Source organism: Lissotriton vulgaris, chromosome 1_2, assembly GCF_964263255.1.
Source record: "Lissotriton vulgaris chromosome 1_2, aLisVul1.2, whole genome shotgun sequence".
In the NCBI taxonomy this organism is placed as follows: Eukaryota; Metazoa; Chordata; class Amphibia; order Caudata; family Salamandridae; genus Lissotriton; species Lissotriton vulgaris.
The window spans coordinates 114,897,044-114,920,013 of NC_141686.1; the positions used below are offsets into that span (position 1 = coordinate 114,897,044).

Genomic DNA, 22,970 nt, shown 5'->3' on the forward strand with positions numbered 1-22,970 from the left:
GCTGAGCGGCTGAAGGGCGTAGAGATGAGCTCGCACTCATGGAGATACAACCTTCCACCTTGGAGACTCTCTCAAATGCTCAATGGAGGTCCTGGTTCAGCAAAAAGACTTAAATCCCATAGTCCTAGCATCTTCCACTCTGGGGGTCCGGACACCTGGCCCCGATGTCTGGGCCGTAAATTTATCAGAGGGGGAGGATAACTAAACACAGTAGAGGCATGCAAATATCTGACAAATGTATCTTAATCGATTAGATCAGAGTAAACTTTACTTAAGTAGCCCGGAGTTTGGCTCTGACTCTCTCTCTCGCCCTCTCCCTCCATCTCGCTCCATTTTTTAGGTAAGAACAATACAATAGAAAGCAAACAAGCAAACATCTCTTGATGGATGTAACCCATCAAAGTACATTGAGGAAATGTTTGGTTAATTGTGTGTTTGTTGCAGGGAAGTTGCTACTCAGAAAGAGCTTACCATTTCTTGTGCTGTTTGTCAATAAATGTGTCTATAGAAAAGAGCCCATGTGGATTCACATTTTTCATGGTGACCATTTCTGTACAGCTATTAGTTGGGATTTTGTGCTTAATTCTCGGCTAAAAGGGCCCCAGTTTATAGCTTCTTTTGCACACATCTGTTCGCTGGAGTGCGCATATGAGCAGAAAATGCTGTTAAAATATGCAGCTATGGGTTCATGGAAATGCATCAAAAAATAATGTCGTTTTGGCACTTACTTTTCTTTGAGTGTGAAATTAATAGAAACATTTTCATAGCAGAAAACTTGTTTTGATCACTGAACAATATAGTGTGTCATTTTGAGTTCTGGCTTCAAACTTCCACTTTGTCCCTTAAAATACCACTTGCCAGCAGGGTCCAAGGTACATTAGTTTATCCAAGGTCATTACACCTTCACACACATCTTGCAGGTCCTGTCATCATTGAGTATCACAGGACAAAACAAAATTCAAAATGGATTCCACAATGGGTGCATGATGTTTTCTTGCTAAAGAAACATAAGAATCTCTGGTGGGGTTGTGATGAAAAAAATGTCTCTTACCTGTGCACTGTGATAGGATGTTGCTCCCAGTATGTATGGTGTCATTGGTTGACGCTAGAAGACAAAATACAAGAGGGTGACTTACATATTTATGGTCATAGGTGATGTGAATTCTGTATTCCTTATTTGTACCTTTTTTACTTTCTCTTTTTTAGTGTTTTTAATTATCAAAGGCCAACCACTGCCGTCCTGACCACCACAACCGTTCTTGTTTTAGAGTAGCCACCAGGCATATGGGAAAGTATAGATTTATAATTCCTAACTCCATATCCCTTGAAAGGTATACGTACAGATTGGTATACAACTTTTACCGCAAATCTTTTTCCCCCGCAGGGAATCACAACACATACCATTACTCCGCAAGTCGGAACGACTTGCAGGGGAGGGGGGAAGGTGTTGGATTTAAAATCCAACACCTTACCTAGCATCCGAACAGACTGGAGTTGGAATAGTAAATTATGCTATTCCAATATCCAGCGCCCTCCTTCCGCAAGTCGGAACACGACTTGCGGAGTAATGGTATACGGAATCACAGCACGGTCGTTGTAATGACCGCGTTGTGATTCCCTGCGGAATAAGAACCTGCTGAAAAAGAACATATATTCGTACAGATTAGGTACACATATGTGGAGTTAGGTTTAGAAAACCTTGACTTGCTTACCTATCAAAATCTTTTTGGGATTTTTTGTTCTCAATTTTGTCTCCCGTCGAAATTCTGGGGTCAATATTCAGAGTGCACTCTCTTGGAAGGGACAGTTTTCAAAGCAAGGAAAACACTGTTTCTTTCTAAACCACTTTAGGCCAAAGTTGTGCCCATTGCTTATATGGCTATTTTGTTTTCCAAAAGCATAAATTTGTTGCCAAATGTCTTTTCTATATTTTCAATTCTACAATACGGTGGTTGCTTTTTTTACCAAGGGCTGCAGTGATTTATTTTGCCAGTATTGCCTCTTTGTTGCCGCATTACATTTTACCGTTTGTGAGGTATTCGCTCCTTCACCCACTAAAGGGACCAGTGACGTAATCCAACCGGCTACGCGTAGGACATATTAGCTAGTTACACTGCAGATCGGGAAATTCTTTACTCAGCAACATTAGCCTCGGACCACCACGCTTTCCTTGCAGCTTCTAGAAGCGACACAAATGTTGCTGATGTAAAAGGGCTATTGCTAGCCCTTTACCTTTGAAATTGAGAGTCACGATTACATGCCAGATCTAGGAATACCTGGTCGCAAAATGCTGGCCACAAATTGCGACCAGAATGTTTGTAATCGGTAAAGATTTTTGATAACCCACCTAAGTTACTTATAAATGAGTTCTTAACAATCTGAAATTGTAGTGGGTCACAATCCGACCTACCTAATGAGGTCGCAAAGGTGACTTACTAGGATTCATCTGGGAATAGCAAACCACCATGGTTTTTTGTTTTTTAAAACCTTTTTTTTTACATTTAGTAGGAGGAATGGAACCCCGAAGGACCCCTTCTTATCAGTTACCACCGCCTTTAAGGTGTCAGAAAAATATCAGTATTTCGGTCGCAGAAGATCAATACATTAGATACTGATTTGGTGGGAGTGCTTACAACGCGGTCATTTCAGATACCAAATCAGTATTCATTAGGAATTTCATTTTAGGTGTCAGAAAAACTTTAGTACACAAGAAAAAGCATTTTAACCATCACAAAAATGATATTGGTGCAGTTGCGACTGTTAAGATGCTTAGTACAACTTGCCCTTAAGTCCCAATGTGGGTTCTTGGTGGAGGAGCAACGCCTGGAGGTGGCCACCATTACCACAGGTTCTATATAGTTCTCCTTGCCTCATGGCTGCCCACCCATGCGACTTCAAAACCTTTTCCTGCTACACGTCTACTCTGTAGATTAGTTCACAGAGTATTTTAAGTGATTGTCTTTTAGCTACTTCTGGCATTCACCGCAGCTGCTCAGGATTCCCACTGTCACCCCTAATGCTCTGTACCCTGTCCACACCCCTCTCTATCATCAATCATTGGACAGACACTGAGTTATGATTCACTGAAATCTAATTCATGCAACCACGTCAAAAATGTAATCTTGGTGAACCTGTACATGAAGTGTGTACTGTGCTGTGCGGCTGATCCATCAGTTCTCTACCATAGTAAAACTGCAATGCTCACACTGAGTAAGGCGCATGTGTCAATATATGAAAATTTTCTATTCGTTGATATGCTCACTGCAATGTATAAAATCCATATAAAGAATTATTTAAAAAACACAGTAAAAATGGTGCACTTCATGTGAACCTTCCCAGATGACTTTGCCCACCTACATCGCTTTAGCCTTCATGCTGCGTGACGGTGCTGCATTTTGGGGCTAGATTTGCGCTTGAGAAATTCCCAAAATAGATTACAATAGAAATATCGCCGGATAATAACATTGCTTTGTTTTACAGTAAGCATCAATCCGTATTATTACAGGGCCACAGTAATGTGTTTTGGTTCTTGATATTGTATACAAGGACAGTAATAGGTCACAGTGGCTTTAGCTTGTTTTGACTGTATGAGAATAGGTATTCATTGCACTGAAGCAAGCATACAATCATAGTCATGTTAAAAATGACATAATGCTGTATGAGTTGACTTGACTCAGCCACTCGATCGTATGTCCAGAAAGAACCTGAAAACATTGCTTGTGTAACCATAAGTTTGCTGGTAACTTGAAAGCACAGGGTCATATAAAGGTATGCAATCTCACCAAGCAGGGCAAGCAAACAGGTGTTCATCAATATTATGGGTCACAATGCTCATATGTATCTGCTAGTTACATTCTAGAAGCAATAGTGTAACCAAAACAGTAGACTTCAAATGTATAGGTACTCTACTGTCCATGCCTGCCCTCGTACTCTTCTAGTATATATATATATACACAAAAACATGAAGTGCCTGCTGAGGAAGAGCCACACACCAGGTAAGTATCGGATGATAAATATTTAATGGAGGTTGCTGCAAGTAAACAGAAGTGGTGACACACTCAAATGAAGTCCTGCTTCCCCGACACATTTCGTGCTAGTTCGCACTTAATCATGGCCAGATGCTCGGTGAACGGCATGACAGTTTTTGAGGCACAAGCGTAATTGGAAGTCCCTGCCTCAGTGGGCGTAATCACAACCAGTGGCATTCTGGTCTCTGTAGTGTCTTCGTTCTCCACAGTGGGTTTGTGTGCCGTTCCCCTAACTAATAAACTCTGTGTTGCCTCAGTGGGTTGTGGTCTGTGTTGTATATTTATACTTCATTCAATATGGCTACTTGGTGTCAGTAGTCCTTTCTTAGTGTTCCTATCTTACCTATCTCCCATAGTACCTAAGAGTGTTCTCTCTAGTATGTGAAGATTCCAGTCTTGGCAGTTGATGGTCTAAGAGTTAACACATTCTTTTCTTAACTGTTACTGTCTGACGGTTCTTGCTAAAAACGGGCAATTTACAGACAAGATAAAGAGAAGGGGAAGAGGAGGGCACCTGCAATCGAACTCAGCAGTCAGCTGTTCAGAGGGCAGTCAGCTTTTCAGTACCAAGGGACGTTTTGCTCAATTGCAGGTGAGCGATCCTACTTTGCATTGGCTGTTTCGTCATTGGTGTGCAGAGAGATCCTTCTGCTAGGCGGTCATCGGTGCTCTGATGACGTAAGAGAATGTTCATGGGGGCTAGTGGAAAGGCTGCATCTTCTGCGTCCCAGCGTCTCTTTAACCACTGTTTAGTCATAGTGGAGAGCAACGCGTAACGTCACGATTAGAGGAAAACGTGAAACGTCATGACGCCAGTCAGCCATTTTGCTGTTTCAGTCCCACATTCTGGATTGGTTCCCATGGTTACAAGAAAAACGCAACGCTGCCGACTTGCCAACTGAATACGGACTCCATCTCGCGTTACCCCGGTGTGACGCATAGTACTCTGTGCTATTATTATTATTCCTGAATGAATTTCAAGGTAGGAGAAGCGCAAGTGGAACTTTTGGGATGCGCTACCAACCGTTTTAATGACTGTCTGGAATGCGTGTGTGTTTTGGGAAAGATTCAGTCTTAGACAATGTTAATAAGAAATTGTCAACTTAGCTTCAAATCGTAATGCCGGTCCGTTTTGAGATATAGAGCCTGCCTGTACACATCTGTTAAGTCTGATGGCCTGTCATTCAAAGTGTAAACGCGAGGCATACACAATTTTATATTCTTGGTATGCACTCAATGAAAAGGTTTTATGCCGAAAGGATCACATTTGGTCGCAAGAGAAGCTGAGTGCTGCTCTCTCAGCTACAATGCAGTAAGTTAGTGTTTTAACTATTTCAACAGACCTTCTAGGGCCTTATGCCCTCGAAGATGTGCATGTGTGCATTAGTTCTATGCTTACAGTGAAAAAACAAGCATTTACAATGCAACGGTCTCGCCTTTTACAAAAGTTAGAGCTATTGGCAATGTTAATGACAACATTTTTATTATTTATGTTTTGGTTTTGAAAACAGATAAATAAATGGCATTGTCATTTACAATGCCAATAGCTTACTCTGTTTTATATTTCTAATCACAAATGTATTTCATCACTTAAACCACGTATTCTATTCAAGAGGTGGTCATCCAGACTGATCACGGGCACTGCCCCTATACTGCTAAATTTCCAGGTATTGGAAAATCCAATAATTGTAGCCTCTAACCTATAAATATACTACAGAACCCTGTGCAACTTTAGCTAATATTCTATCTAGGCAACCTTCAGACTTGGCATTCTCTCGAACTGCAGAGCAAAAAGCAGGGTGCAGAAAGTACTTTGAAGGCACCCTGCACCCCCAGTCTCCCCTCTTGTAGCATGCATGGCGAAACCGGGTGTTAGCTTGTTCATTGTTACAAAACATGTCGAGTAGGCTCAAATATGCTTCTTACGAAAATGGCTAATTACTGTCTGAACTCTGTCAATGTGAAAACATATGCTGCGCCCCTTTCATCGCTGTCCGCTTCTCTTTATCAGATGGCAGTCTAGGCAGCCTCATACCAGCTCAATTCTTTAGACTTGAGTCTGCTGCATACTCACTCAGGAGCCACTCGCGAGGAGTTTCACTTGGAACAATGATGGGGCGAGGATACCCATTACTGCACTTAAATACCTTACGAGGAAGAGCGGGACGGAAAGTGAAGCCAGCGGTCAAAAAGGACTACAGAAAGGTGTCTGGCACGACCTGCTCTGTCATAGTGTGTAATATTAAGCACTGGACAAGTCGAGAAGAGCTGTGCAGTGCTCGATCCTCTCTGGGTACTGCTCATCAACGTACTGCCCGAGCACACATCTCCCGCCTGCACCTCCGACCTGCTGGGGGGGAGAGGTGCCGAGATATGGCGGGGGTCGGTCAGTCAGCGCAAGACACTGCTTCTTCCGTTCTGGGAAAACAAGAGAGTGGAGGGGGGCTGGGCAGAAGGAGGACACCTCTAGACTCGTAAATGAGGCCGGGGGCACAGTTTCTCTGAGGTGGTCATTCTTGACTCCGCAGTGCACGCCAGATCTCAATACCTGGCACCCTACACTCAAAAAGGAGCACTTGGAACGTAGGAATACAGTTCTACCGGTCTCGCATTAAAAACGAGCTTTTGAAAGATGCCTCGAAACATAAACACAAGAAAAGTGATAGTCAGGACAAGAAGCAAAAAAAAAAAATGCCGGTACAGGAAATGAGAAAAAAAACATAAATTCCGGTGGACTTCTGCCGGAGTTCTAAGGTACATGTCCAAATTTTTTCAAGTCGCTCCCACCCCTGCGCGTAGAGTTCATGCATCCCTCGTGCATGACTATCTACCCCAAGACATCTCCGTTTTTATTTATTTATTTAATGCGTTTCTAATAGTGTAACGTAGAACAACCAGCATTTACACAACATACAATGATATCTGTACAGCTTTAGCTTAATGAAAGATTTCAGTAAAGAACAGCACAACATGGCGCCTCCGTAGTTAGCCTGAAACAGGAAGCCGGGAGACCAGCGCTCCACCCAATGACGAGGGATTCTCTAGAACAAACGACGAGAGGTCCAAGGCTCCAGCCCTGGTCTGGGCTTGAGGCCACCGTCCCTGCGCCCCCACAGAGTACACATGGGAGGACTGCAAGCTGTAGAAGCCCCGAGTGCTTCCAGTAAACACAGTCAGACACATCTCCCCAGACTGGCGCCAGCACACATTACACACCGCCCTAACCCCCTGGCTGCTCTATTGTGCAATCTCTTTTCACCAATCGGAACACAGTTCTGCCGAAAAAAATGCACAAAACCTGCAGTTGCGTGGATGAGAGAGCGGAAACAGGATTTTTCGACAGAACTAGGCTCACGGAACTAGAAAAAGAAAAGCCCCCTGTCTCCAGAGAGAGGCTAGATGCTCACCTAACCACCCCCTGCAAGAGCCAGGCGAGCAGCAGCCTGGCACAAATGCGCAGCGTGCAAACAAAACCTCGGCTCCTTCCTCTCCGTTTTCCCCTTTTTCCAGTGCCCTTAAAACTGAGACTGTTGTGTGAGAAAGAAAGGGCATAAAAGAGAAAAAAATGCTGCTTACCTGCTCGCAAATGCATACATACATCCCGGCAACATAAATAGCGCAGCCCACTCCTGCAAAAGACACGATGGAAATACCAAAACCATGGCGTAAAAAGCAACAAAAAAAAAACTACCGCCCACCGCCGCAATGACGTAGGTTAAGGGGCGGAGAGCGAAAAAATCACCGGAACGCCCACGAATCTGCTCGGACAATGACTGACGCATCCCTGTTCCAATGGCTAGCCTCCATTTATGGAGCTAGCCAATTGAACAGAGAGGCGGGTTAAAGCCCCATACTGAAACTCAAACGATTTCGCCTGCGCGAACACTGCTGCGCAGTGGACGCCAGGCGAAACCTAAACAGTATTCAAAGCGAGTCTTCGTAATATTTCCATACACAAATGGACATAGTTATTCAGTGAAGCCGTCACAACAGTGCCACCTACTGGATTTTGTAATTACAACAGAGACTGTAAATCCAGAATTAAAGTGTTGTATTTTTAGTGTTGATTTTGGTTTCACATCAGTCATCACATCAGTGCTATTCACAAGTTTTGCACACTGCGAATGAAAGATTGTTAGCCATGTACATAGTTTATGTACACACAGTGCCATTTTGACGGAATCATCACCTATTGCGCAAAAGGCATGTAAAGAAAAACAATTCAGCTGTGGGTAAAGGTGGCAGTGGACAAAAGTCCCAAAACCATGATGGAGAATGAAAATCAACAAAAGGAGTGAATAAAGGTTCCAAAAGGAGACAAAGGTCCCAGAAAAAAGTGAACCAAGGTTCCAAAAGGAGACAAAGGTCCCAGGGATAAAAAAATGAACAAAGGTTCCAATAGGAGACAAAGGTTCCAGAGAAAAGTAAAAGTGAACAAAGGTTCCAACCTGTGCAGAAGGGGACAATGTATGTCCCAGAATCAGCATTGGTAGTGGACAAAGTATGTCCCAGGACCGGAAGAATTCACGACCAAGATTCGTGACGGACAAGAGCTCCAGTACCACGACAAAGTTGTGACAAGGTGGTTCTTTGAACCGGGAAAAATGTTCTGCGATTTGAACCGGGCTGTATAGCCCACAGTACTGAGACAGTTTGTCCACAAAATAAATAAAATGTATAAGGGAACTTTGTGGCTCGAACTACAACCAGAGGCCCACAATCCAAGGAAAAGATCCAGAACCTAGACACCTAGTCCAGAACTTGATTTTGCACTGTAAGAAAACTGGCTCCAAATTCGGGAACAACCTTCCAGAACTTTTGACCCATTGAGGCATTTGTTGAACTGTTCTATCTTCAACAATGAGCGGGAAGCCGCGACGGAGCAACACTGATTGGAGAAAGTAAACTGTTTATTCCCATTTTTGCTGGCCACAATGACGGATTGTAGAGAGTAGACTGTCTCTTCATGTTTTGTCAATCGAAGGGGAGAAGGTGGTCATCATGATCTTAATCATCATTCTCATCTTGATCCTGATTCTCTTTCTTCGTGTTCTGGAAGTCCATGAGGTCGCTGACCTCCTACGTGTTATATGTTTTCTTCTTCGTGTTTCTCCATACTTTAACTCTTTGTGAAGCCGAAGCAGGTCTGTGACAACAGCAGGGCTATTCCGCAGTCCAGGCTGAACCGCTAAACATCCAAAAACATGAAGTGCCTGCTGAGGAAGAGCCACACACCATGTGAGTATCGGCTGATAAATCTTTAATGGAGGTTGCTGCAAGTAAACAGAAGTGTTGACACTCAAATGAAGTCCTGCTTCCCGACGCGTTTCGTGCTAGTTCGCACTTAATCATGGGCTGCGGGCCGGATGCTCGATGAACGGCATGACAGTTTTTGAAGCACTAGTGTAATTGGAAGTCCCCGCCTCAGTGGGCATAGCCACAACCAGTGGCATTCTAGTCTCCGTAGTTTCTTCGTTCTCCACAGTGGGTGTGTGTGCCGTTCACCCAACTATTAAACTCTGTGTTGCCTCAGTGGGTTGTGGTCTACCATTCAAATTTATGCTTGATGTTAGGACTGTTACTGATCACTGTCACTGCCCTCACCCTTCCCGATCTCAATATGCCTGGCATCAGTCACAGGGTAGCTCCACTCAGGAGTCGCGTACCTTCCACAAGGCACTCTCTTTCGCCTTGATCTTCTCAATCCTCCACAAGCTTGCCCTTCCCCATCTCCGTCCGATTCAGACTCCTCAGACACAGGAGCAAGATCCCTCTCGGAAACCAACCTCAGGTTCAGTCGCCTTTGTCTTCCAGGCCACTGCTCCCCTGCTCTGCTGGTCCTCCTGCTCTCGACTTGCTCACTTTGCTCACTGTTTTCTTCAGCTGAGTTCAGCTTCGGGTCACTTTCACAGTCACTTCCCCTTTCAGAGACAGTCTCAGATTTACTTCCGTTGTGACCCTCTTCAGCTTGATCTGGTGAGTCCCCAGCTTCTTCAGGCACCCTCACAGCTTGACTTGTCCCCTCCTGCGGCCCTGCCACTTCAGCTGGATTTTCAACAGGAAGAGGAGCTGTTTCTTCCAAGGGTGCTGGAACTCGTCGGGTGTGTGAAGCATGCACCCAATTCGGTAGCCCACCACACTTCACAGCAGTGTTCGTAATAAGGATGACTTGATAGGGCCCCTTCCAAAGAGCATCCAAGCAGCTTTTTCTCATGTGCTTCCGAACCAGCACCCAGTCCCCCGGACTCAAGTCGTGGCAGAGATCACTGGAAGCCGGAACCACAGCAGCCTGCACCTGATGGGACACAGAACTGATGGCATCAGTGAGTCCCTTGCAATAATCAAGGATCAGATCATCTGTGCCACTTAAGAGATGTGGATGTGCACCTTTCACCATCCGAGCTTTCAAAGATCCGTTGATCTGCTCCACTATCCCAGAAGCCTCTGGTCGATAACTACAATGGAGTCTCTGATCAATGTTCAGTGCTGTACAAATCATCTTCATGATCTCACTATTGAAGTGAGTTCCTCTGTCCGATTCCAAAGAGGTCGGGACCCCGAATCTAGGCACTAGTTCCCTCAACAATAGCTTAGCTACTGTAAGTGTGTCGCACCTACGTGTCGGGTATGTCTCGGCCCACCGTGGGAACTCAGACACACCACCAAAATGTACCTCAAATGATTAAATCTGGGCATGTCGATAAAATCCAATTGTATTCTATTGAACGGTCCCCCAGACCTCCCAATGTGACTCATGGTGACTGCAGTCCTCTTTCCAACATTCATTTGTTGACACGTAACACAGCTTTGACATACAGCTTCTGCCACTGCACGAAGCCTTGGATTATACCATGTCTGTCTGAACACTTGGATCATCGCATCTCTCCCCAAATGAACTGCACCATGAATTTGACCTACTTTTGGAATATGTGCTAGAAGCGGTTGGAACAAATCTGATTATTGATGAATGAGACTGTTGCAGGCGTGGTGCGGTGCGGTCCGCAGCTCCCTCAGCGTCTCTCTCTGAACTTAAGTAAACTCTCAGTTTACTTAAGCTCAAAAACGCAGAGGGCGAAGGAGAACTGACAATCATGTCAGTCAGCATGACGTCGGACCGCCCACCCCTTCAGAGTCTGAAGGGGGTGGCCGGTCTGGCGTCATGTTGACTGACATGATTGTCAGACCAGTGGAGGACAACAGGCAGCAGCATGAGTGGGGATGGAGGGCGAATTTTCGCACCGTGCCCACTCATGCGCACTTGTGTTTTGACTTGTTTGCGAATGCCCATTAAGAACCCTTCGGGCTCCAAATGGGCGCGCGGCAGGCGAAGAATAGCCGTGCCCTAAGCCAATCCTGGCGCTGCTGGCAGCGCCAGGATTGGCTGAGAGGGGCTGTAGGCGCCAACGGACCCGGGGCGACGTGGACCTGCTTAGGACCTCACTCAGGTAGGATTTTTAAAATGTATTTTAATACCACCCACCCCCTCACTGGTAAACAGTGTTGCATTACAGCTCTCACAACTATTCATAGTGGCGGTCAATATATCAGCGCGCGCTTCATTTACTCTGTGCAACGGACATGTTGCAGAATGTTGTAGTCCATCTAGATATTGGCAACAGACCCACTAAGAACGCTCGTTTTATGAATGACACCTTCCTGCGGCGTCCGGGCTTGTTAGCTAACTGTTTTAGAGCATTCTTAGGCTTACAGTTTCAGTTACAACCCGTGCAATGCATACAGACAGTGCTGCTGGGTAAGACGCCAGAAGTGCTGAAATGATCAACAGTGGACATGTAACCACTAGAATCGACCACAAGCTGCACTAATGCCAGCTCAGTTTCTATGACGTGTTTCAATTAAAGTTAACACAAATGCAGGCCAGTGTTATACGTCACCCTCGTCTTCTTGACTTTTCTAGAATGTGTTAAGGACATTTCATTTATTGTACACAACATCTCGTAAGAACACCGTCTTATCAACTATTACAGCAAGCAGTGTTGTCTAAGCAAAGTTTACAGAATCTGTGGAATACTGGATCTGTTTACTGCTTTATGTCAAGTTTAAATTAACATCCTAACTTCACCTGACTAACTTGCTGCTTACTGAAAATAGCGTTTAGTTTGCCCGGTGCTTCCTTCACACTCAACGCCAAGGATTATTCGAGGGTTTCAAGAGCGCCCGAGGTTAAACTAGCTTTGTGTAGAAAGTGTTACATATGGCTTCTGCATGTCAGCTGCCATTTCTCAATACCTTGATTAAAAAAAAAGTTCCAGTTAGTAGTTTGATTTTCACGCATCGCAGTATTTGAATGGCATTTTCCTTTTCACGCTTTGACACACTGAGAGCAGCCCGCTTCTTTGCTGGTAATCAGGATACTAAACATATCTCCTGCTCAGCGCCTCATGCTTTGTTATAAAATGACAGCGCTATATCAGGAGTGCACGCACCTGGAGAGGCCGATGGACTGCGGTATTGTGTTTGTGTTTAAACAAAGACTTCTGAGATTTGGTCTGCTTTATTTAATCCTGTCGGTGCTACTTGCGGCAGGCACTTTAAAAGCATAAATAGTTAAGCAATGTACATGGCTGGAAGTCATGAAGCACTGCAGCTGACTGCTGCATCAAGGCTATGATCCAAGCAGGATATCTCTATTCGCTTGTATGATGTTGCACATGTAAATTAATTTTTTGTCTGTTTCCTGTTTTACATGAGTTTATTTTTTTTATAATTATTTTCCATAAAACAAACATTGGAATGAGTGAATTTTTGCAGGAGCGAATCTGAATGCTATAAGGGTGTTATCATTTCCACTGTTGTTTAATGCTTTGTCTATCTGGCACATTGTGGTCACCATGAGCAATGTAATTGAAGGAATTCTCTGTATATTATTGTTAAAATGGATTATTTAATTTGTTTTAAATAGTATCACAAACACCTAGACAGGCTGTAATAAATTAAACCTATTAAGTGCAGTGTAGCGAAGGGTGAGTGATGTCTGTGTGAGTACAGGTTGAGCAGTGTGCCTGTGTGAGTCCAGAGGGAGTGATGTGGATGGGTGAATGCAGGCTTACGGCTTAGTAATGTGTCAGGGAAGGGTGAGTAATGGATGGGTATATGAGTGCAGGGTGAGTAGTGTGCCTTTGTGAATTCAAGGAGAGTGGTGTATCTGTGCAAGTGCAAAAAGACTTGTCTGGCTACTCCCAGAGATGTGTTCGCCAAGCTACCTCTTTTTCAAATTTGCTTGAGAATGCACCATTTGCCTACTCTTTTTAAAAAAAAACTCATTTGGAGAAGCCTCCTGAACCCCCCGTAAGGGGGTTGGGCACGCTACCTACGCAGGCTCACCACAGTGCAGTATTTACGCCTAACCACTTTCAAATGTCACCAGCCGCCCCTGGACTGTTGTAAATATTTGCTGTAAATAACTAGGTCCAAGTGGAAGAAGAAATTTAGGGACTTCCCATAGAGGACGGAGAAGGGTTAGGTTTGTCTATTGTTCGCTGTAAATAAGGAACTGAAAATAAAGGGGACTTTCAGCCTCTGAGGTGTGGTTCGAGTGCTTCTACAGGAAGAAGGAGAAAAAAGACTTTTGAGCACTGCTGTTGAACGACTATATTGAAAAGTAAGTCCTGAGACCATGGAGGCTGAAAACCCGAATCGTAGAGCTAGGTGCATTGTAGGCACACTTATAGGAGGAGTTATACTCTTCATTATTCTAGTAGTTGTAGTCTCGTATTTAGTACCACATGAGCAGGCAGTAGAGGTCGAGGGTACACCTACACCTACTACTCCTAGCAAAGAAGAGGTAAAGGTAGGACGTGACAGAGCTTTGCTGCTGGAAGAGAGCCGTAGATTACACTTAGATCTGTCCAAGGAGAGTTTCAAGCTTAATGCGTATGCAAAGTTGTTGTATGAATACATTGATGCAATGGATGCGAAAGATTGCTATGTGTGTATGCAATTTTCAACCAAATTTTGAAATGCACCGCTCAAGTAATTGGATCGCCACTAAGCTTGGTTGGTAAAGTTTGTAATCAAATAATAGTTCCAGATGAAAAACGCTGAATCCGTGATTGCAAAAGAGTTCTTTTAATATTCCAAAAGAAACCAGCCAACGCGTTTCGTTCCGTCAGGCGGAACTTCTTCAGGGCTGTAAATCATAAAGTGAAACATACAAAAACCCGTGTAAATTACTTCTAACAAAATTATGTGTGCCGTGATAAAAATATATACAGAGACATTATATACACCAAGAAACAAACCACAGTTAAAAACATCCTTCAATTTAAAATTTGCAGCATTCCCATCTCAACAATGCATTGTATAGTCATTTCCCAGAGTTCCTATGCTGCATCAACAATATAAAAAGCAGGTCTCATTATAAACCCGCAACAGGACCCAACCATTGGGGTAATCTTGTCAAGCAAAAGTTGTATACATTTTGCAGTTACTCTCCTACTTGTTATAAGGGAACGAGTCATGCCTAAAGTATTATTTATGCAATTGCAATTGCCAGAAACAGCGTTATCCTTATTATCATTCATATTTGAATATGAGACCGTAAACATGATTCCGCACCATACATTTTGTTGGACCAAGCAAATCATTTCATCATCCATGATCAGAGATTTTTATATATCCCCCTCATATCAATGCGGCCAGCCCATGCCACACACGAAAGCGACAGCAAACACTCTCCAAGTTAATTAATAATATGGCACATATCAATCATTAATAAAGATGTGGATATGTTTCCTACCGCAATAGTAATCAAGAAGGCAGGGATATATTCCAAATCAGGATATCAGTTTGTAAAAGGAGTCAAATCCCTCTATATGGGTGACGGTAAATAGGGTAGAATTCCGGCAGTATTTCAAAATATGGTCTTCACCTAAAAGTGCGTGCAATAAATGTGTACATAAAAGAGACAATTACTGATAATACCCTAATATATTTACATACGTTCTAAGTAACTACATCTGCACCTTATTGAGACAGATATGATGGATATGTACCTAGTAAATTCAAGAAATATGGTTCTCGAAAGGACGCTCACATATCTTCATACAGATTTCTGACGTATTGCATATTCCACTGTGCCCAATTATTGGCCTACAACAATATTGGAAATTAATAAACAATCCATCAGTCACAAATATATTTGTGACCTACATTGATAGCATATTTTCGCTCTTAGAGTGTGAATCTCATACTGAATCCGGAATACTCAAGTGGCCTACCTTCAGATAATATGACGTGCACTTATTGCACCGTCGCGTGTTCAATTCCAGCGGTCCTTGATTGACTCCAAATTTGCAGTTGCTTTAAGGTAATTACCTGCAAGTCGATATGAATGTATATGTTCATACGGAAAAAGGATACATAGTTCGTAATACTATTCTAGGTACCTTAATCTCTAACGCTACCCTTAGAAAAACGAGATATCAGTTCCCCAGAGTGTCGCCTTAATTGTCCCTTTTAAACATTGTAAATGTAACCGGAGACTATGTTATGCCTCATTATAGGAACATGGGTCTATAGTGCACCAGGTTCTAACGGGCAAGGCATGGTAGCCACCGGGCCCGAAAAACGTGTACCCATATTGCAAACAATTGTTGCACTGCATGTTAGTCTACATTAGGAATATATTTAAACTTGTACCGGCCCGAAATACGTGTACCCACATTGCAAACAATTGTTGCACTGCATGTTAGTCTACATTAGGAATATATTTAAACTTGTACCGGAATGTGAACCCATACCGCCAAAGTGTGTTACGTACTATGGTTTTAGGCATACGGAATGGGTCCGAGCAGATTAAAAAAGAGAGGGTCTCCTATATATCGTACCTGTCAGGGTCGTATCCGTTCCCCCAGTTGGCGTGTCTGCAGTCCACGCGCCAAATCCTTCCCGGCAAGTATTGGGAGCCGACCTCCTTCAAGTTGATTATAATATAGCCACACCTTCTTCACGTGTGGACGAAAGGAGGTCGCGCATCCCGAACCACTACTTCTCAGTTCAAAACGGCTGCCATTTTAAGCTAGTCAATCGAGGCTTTTCATGGTATTGTTTTCTATGAGAGCTAAAACATATATCAGGAATAATTCGAACGGAAGTATATTAACATTCATGCGAGTTCATTCTTATATATCCAAAAATTATTATGATATGTGACGTAATTAACTTGTTTATATATGAAGAAACCTATTATTTACAATTAAGTCTGAATCCAGATATAAAGACATGGTTTAATCAGATTATTTAATTCACAAATATTGTATGAATTGAAATAACTAAGAGACTTATATTAATATGGAATTGGTAAGTATAATCCAGTCCCTTAAGTGGAATACATTGTATCGATAAGGAGAGATTGCCACGGTCGCTCCATGCGTAGCCTGAATTGGCGTCAAGACAAAGGATATATGATCTCATATGTTCATATAGTACTGCCCACAATTCAGTCAAAGAGATTGGAGGGACAAAGTATGTATTTAGTGTTTATAGATTCATTGTGAAGGTGAATGGATAGTAGATGCGGTTAATTATGAAGGTGAATGGATGGTAGATGCGGTTAAGCCTGATGGTTAAGAACAAAGAGGTATGCAATTGCCTGCTTCTGTAGACGAGGGTATTAGATACCACCATCTTACATTGACATGTGGAATTTCATGTAGTTTGCTGCTTAGCACATTTTATGGTCGCAATCATTTTGAATATTTCTTTTCTAATTATGATGCAGTGTTTCCTGAAGTGCCGGCTTATAAGCATTTGAACAAATATGATTATTATAAGTCAGAGGACAGGCTTGGAACGTATTTAATTCCGACCCAGGAGTTGGATACAGCTTATGCGCATCGTCATAATTTGATATGCCTTTTGTCAGACACAGAGATGAAATTCATTGATCAGGTAGAAGATAGATACCGAAAACAAAAACAGTTGCAAGATTCTGGACATGGCAAAGTGGATTGGACAGACGAAGTGAAGCTGCACAAGTCTAAAGGGAGTTATGGTCCAATAGCTCTAGATGAAGTACATAAGGGGAAGTTGTGAATTCCCCGACCTCAGACATATTATTTATTTATTTATTTATTATTTATTTTGTGTACTTATAAAGCGCAACCTATCACCCAGAGGGCATCCTGGCGCTTTGAACTTCGGCAGACACACAACTCACTGCTCAAACAATTTTCGGGAACAAATGCGTTTTCAGCGCTTTCCTAAATGGTAGGTAATCCTTATGGCTTCTCAGAGAGAGAGGAAGGGAGTTCCATAGTCTGGCCGCCGCAACACTAAATGAGCGGCCACCCATTCTGACTCTCTGGAACCTCGGGACCACCAACAAGCTGGCTGAGGATGAGCGGAGGGGCCGCGAAGCAGCATACCAAGCAAACATGTCGCGAAGTGGTATTGGGCCCTGTTGGTGTACGGCCTTGAACACCAGACACGCGGCCTTATACATCACTCGCAAATGCACCGGGAGCCAGTGCAGGTCTCTTAAAGCCAGAGTGGAAGAGCTAGATCTAGCCCGCGAGAGAGCCAGCTTGGCCGCCATGTTCTGCACCCGTTGTAACTTCCCCACCAGGTTTTTTGGGGCCTCCAGAAGCAGCGCATTGCAGTAGTCTAAACGACTTAAAATAGTACTGCGAACTACCTCTGGCCTGGCCTGGGCGGGGAGAAGAGGCAGAACTTTGCGCAACATGCGTAACAGCATCATGCACGTAGAGATAGTTTTGTTTACGTGCAGGTCGAGCTGTAGGTTCGGGCCAAAAATAACCCCCAAGTTGCGGGCTGATTCCGCCGCCGCTACTGGTTCCGGGAAAGCAGTGGGCCAGAAGTTCTCTGGAAGAGCCCGCGGAATTCGGCCACTGGAGCAGTGGAGCACCTCCGTCTTAGAGCTGTTAAATTGGAGGGAATTGGCTCGAAGCCAATCTGCTGTAGCTGCCATACAGCGATGGAAAGTTTCCAGTGAGACCGCGTTGTTACCTTCCAGATAAAAGACCAGCTGGGTGTCATCGGCGTAATTAAAAGCCGAGACACCAAAAGATTTAATAAGCTGGACTAGGGGGCGAAGATACAGATTGAAAAGTATCGGGCTGATGGCCGAGCCCTGTGGAACCCCCTGTCCCACTTTCCGTGGCTCAGAGCGGAAAGGAGGAAGCGAGACCAGCTGTTGCCGGCTACCCAGATAAGAAGCCAACCAATCTCTTGCGCTACCTGTGACCCCGCACTCCTCCAGTCTTCTGATGAGGGTTTGATGGCAAACCGTGTCGAACGCGGCCGACATGTCGAGCAGCACTAAAAAGGCTGCCCGTCCACTGTCGACACGCGTCCGGAGGTTGTCCAATACGGTAACCAGTGCTGACTCCGTCCCATGCCCGGGGCGGAAGCCAAACTGTGCCTCGTCAAACCAACCGATGTTTTCAAGAAAACCAGAGAGCGAGCGGGTCACCCATTTTTCCATGATCTTAATAGGAAATGGGAGCAAAGAGATAGGCCTGTAGTTGGAGAGACAAGCAGGGTCTAACGTTGGCTTCTTGAGCTGTGGAGATACCACTGCTAACTTCCAGCAATCAGGAACCCAAGCCAACTCCAAAGACTGGAGACAGATGGCATGCAACGGCGGAAAGAGTTCTGCATGGAAGACCTTCCAAAATTTGGGAGGTAGTGGGTCGAGCGGAGAGCCCGAGGCAGCCGTTTGTGCCAAACTGCAGAATTCCTCATAAGAGGGACGGGGAAACTGTCTTAGTTGGGGTCGACTGGATAAAATATCCGGAGCACCCAAGCAAAGACCAAGGTCACTCGAATGGGGTCGACTGGGTGTTCCGACCGGAGCTCCCAGAGTGGGACCAGGTGTATCCACCTGGGGTCGACTGGAGGGATCACCCGGAGCTCCCACTCCAAGCGTAGCCTGTATAAGGCCTGCATCGTTCGGCTGGGGTCGACTGGGTGACCCGTTCGGAGCTCCCGGGTCAGGACCAGACCCGACTGACCGGGGTCGACTGATCGGGCTAACTGGAGCTCCCAGACCGAGGTCTGCTGGCAGAGGGTTTTTTAAGCCCTCTAGGATCTTGGCAGTCTTCTCCTCAAAGGCACCCGCCAGTGCATCGCACAGGGTTTGCGACGCCACGACCGTGTTGGCCACACAAGCTGGATGAGACAGGTCCCTGACGATTTTGAACAGGGCTTGCGATTTATTAGGTGCCTTATTCAAGGTGGATTCCAAAAAGGCCGCCTTGGCCAACTTGATCTGCGCCTTGTACCCCAGCAAAGCAGCCCTAAACGAGGCCTTTGTTGATGGCAGATACTGCTTCCTCCACGCCCGTTCAGCACGTCTACAACCCAGTTTAAGCAGTCGTAGCTCTTCCGTATACCAGGGGCAAGCCCGGTTCACTCTCCCTCGCGACTGACGAAGAGGAGCCAGCTTATCCAACGATTTGGTGATAGACTGACATAAGGAAAGATAACTTTCCTCCACCGAGTTGCTCAGACAGAAGTTGGCTGATAGTAGTGCGGGTAGTGAGGATGACTTAGAGAGACGAGACCAGGGTCTACCCAGTTTCGAGCCTCCTACCCCCGTAGCTACCTCAGGGTAGGTCCCTAAATCAAGGGAAAAGGCCACCAGTGAGTGGTCTGTCCAGCACTGGCTTAAAATGTCGTTTACCGCTGCTGCTTGAGCGTCAGCGAATACCAGGTCCAAGATGTGCCCTCCACTGTGAGTCGCAGCGCCTACCAGTTGCTGCAACTGAATGTTGCCGAGAGCTTGACAAAGTGTCGAAAACGCCCCATCCAGAGGTCCACCCTGCCAAAGATTAAAGTCCCCCAGGACCAGCAGCTTAGCGTGAGAGTTCGAGAGATCATATATTAGATCAAGAAAGTCTGATAGGGAGGGGGCAGAGCCCGGCGGGCGATAGCATAACACCCCCGCGAACTGTGTTCGTTCCCGGTCTTTAATGGTAAAGCCCATCAGCTCGAAACCCGAAACCTCACTGATTTTAAGCTGGAAAAGACCCAGCGACTCTCTATAGATGATGCCGATTCCACCACCTCTGTTCTTTGGGCGTGGGGTGTGAATAATTTTAAAGCCTAGGGGGCAGGCCAGTCCTAGTTCGACCAGACAATCCTCCCGGGTCCACGTTTCCGTTAAAAACAGAATGTCCAACCCTGAGGATTCAGTCAGGAAGGCAATCTCAGTATAATGCTTGCAGAGCGACCTAACATTAAGGAGTCCACAAGACAGAGATCGTAATGGGCCGAGAGCATTAGCCCTCCGAGTGGGGGGCGCCTGAGCAGGTCCTAAGTCCAATAAAGCAGCCCGAGAGTACACCAAGCGATGGGACAGTTCCCCACCCCCTTCGCCGCCGGAGGCTATACAAGTGACTGTGTGGACAGAGAGAGGCGAAGAGCGGGGTCAGACCTTGGAGAGCTGTGGGCACCTGGTCGAGTAGGCCTGCGGTACCGGAGGGTGTTCTCCAGCTGGGGCTTGGCTTACTGAGTGGCGGGGGCAGCCCAGGAGCTGGGATAGGAGAATCCCATTGACCCTGCTTGTGCGAGGGCTAGAGGCATTGCTGAGGAAGACAACGCGGCCTTGTGTGGACGTCGGGGGACGAGAGAAGTGCTGCAGAGCCGAGGTGGCGATAGCAGGCTGAAGCTGGGACTCACTGGGCAAACCCGAGGGCACCCCCAAGCTGGAGTATGGAGTTGAGTTGCCGGGATGAACGCGATGAGGCGCACAGAGGGGTGAGCACGCAGGACTCATCGAAGGGTTGAGCGGTGTAGCTGTGAGACGCTGTCCGGACTTTTGGTTGAAGCTGTGGCGGCCCACTGAGGTGGATTACGGAGCGCACCGCACGGAGTTGAGGGCATAGATGCCCCGCTTGCCTGGTGAGTGACGAGGATGGGCCTTGGGGAGGAGCAGCCGCTGGTAGAGTGTGAGTGACCAACAGAGACCAACAAGAGGCTCAGGGTCTCGGCAGGCATGGTCGCCACCCCCGTAGAACTTGAGGGCCGCTATGTCCACGACAAGAGTTCGGAAGGACAAGACTGTCAAGGACCTTTTTGCCAAGGCGCAGGCGAATCAGCATTCCAAAGATATGTCAGCGAGCGCTACCCATTCTGCCACGGAGCAGGCGGAGGGCCCGGAAGCTATTACGAAGACGTTTTTGGAATCGCTCTTTACTACCTTGCGAGACGACATTCACACCCTGCAGAAGGAGTCCGCTGACGAGATAAAAGGGATGTGGATGGTATAGGGGAGCATGTGGCGGACTTGGAGACCAAGAGTGATAGTCGTGATACCGAGATGGAGGCATTGCGTCAAGAGATAGTGCGGATTCATGACCAGCAAGTCGATCTACAGTCGCATGTGGAAGACCTAGAAAACCGCTCCTGCCGCCATAACGCCCGCGTCCGGGGTGGTTACGCTATCTGATGACACCAAAGACCTGCTCGGTTTTACTAGCGAACTCTTCAACTACATGCTGGGGTGTCCTGCGGGATCGGAGTTCCAGATTGATAGGGTACACAGAGTGGGCCCTCCGAAGTTGCCGTCAGCCCCCCTCCGGATATAAGTCCTGGCCTGCGTGCAGGACTTTCACAGGAAAGAAGAAATTTTGCAGAAGGCGAGACAACAGCACCCTCTATCTTTCAGGGGCCAGTCCTCAGTGTTGTATCAGGACCTTTCTGCACTTACACTACAGAAGCGCAGAATATTCCGGCCGGTCAAGGCCTATCTCCAGCAGCACAACATCTCTTATAGTTGGGGACACCCATTTTGCCTGATCTTCAAGAAAGACAATAAGCTATACCAGCTCCGGTCATTAAAAGAGGCATGTCACCTGTTCGGTTTGGACCCTCCGGTGGAAGTCGACGAGGAGGAAGTGCCCACCATGGACCTGGAGAACAGCAGAACGCGATGGCGTCAATAGACCAGGCGATGCTGTGTCCGGAAGCCCCCTGTGGATGTGATTCGAGATGGCCAACGGACAGCGGTGGAGGCCGTCTCTTCAGGATCAGAAGTGACTCATCCTAGCTGAACTCCCTGCGGACTTGGTATCTGGCTGTGCCCTAGTGCTTGTATTGGATTTTTCAGTCGGCGGGAGGGAGGGCCTCTATGCAGTGAGTAGTTTACCCCATTGCTGTAATTTACCAATCACCTACGGATGATGGACAATATGTACTTTTTGAAATGTTGGATGTTTTTTGTTTTTCTTTCAGGGAGGTTCTGTTAGGGTGGGGTATGGGGGAGGGGTGGTGGGGTTCCAGGTCCAGGGGTTCCCTCTGGGGAGTTGTAGAGCTACATTCCTTTTTGACAACGGAGGGTCTAGTTGTTGGTGTTTCTAGCGGGGTGGCCGGTTCCTCCAGGTTGGGCCCGAGACAAGTGCTGCATACCCCTTGGCCATAGAGAGTGTTGAATTTGATGTGAATTATGCCTGCCGCAGAACTATGAATCCTCAAGCTAAATGTGCGGGGACTTAACAATCCTGTGAAACTAAAGGCAGTCCTCTCTTTTTTGGAGCATTTTAGGGCTGATATTTGCCTTCTGCAAGAGACACATCTATTGCAAAAGGATTGCTAGAGGTTGAGGTCCTGTTGCTTCCCACTCCAATTTTTTTCATCTGCTTCTACTAAAACTGCAGGGGTAGCGATACTGGTGGCCCAGCGCTTCAGAGGGAAGGTCCTGCAGAAGGGAGTGGAGATGAAAGGGAGGTTGCTGTCCTATAGATTCTCCCTGGGGGGGGGGGTTCAGTCTTCACGGTCTGTTCTATCTATGCCCCTAATGAAGGCCAAGAGAAGTTCTTCCATCTGGCGCTTAGCAAAGTGGCTGCTTCCCCCGACCGACATATTCTGATGGGAGGGGACCTGAATATGGTGTTGGATAATCTTCAGGACAGATCAGGCCAGCGCTCCTCTCAGGCGGGGATTTCTTCCGATGGGGGG

At 46.0% G+C, this 22,970-nt stretch overlaps 1 protein-coding gene across 1 annotated transcript in view; it reads right to left on the reverse strand.

The window, feature by feature from the left end:
* The window catches only part of TMEM213 (transmembrane protein 213), a 122,380-nt gene that overhangs the window by 31,893 nt on the left and 67,517 nt on the right, over positions 1 to 22,970 (reverse strand). The window contains exon 2 of the mRNA XM_086952956.1: positions 1,052 to 1,105. Coding sequence (XP_086809082.1) covers positions 1,052 to 1,105 — 54 coding nt within the window. The remainder of the gene's footprint in view (positions 1 to 1,051; positions 1,106 to 22,970) is intronic.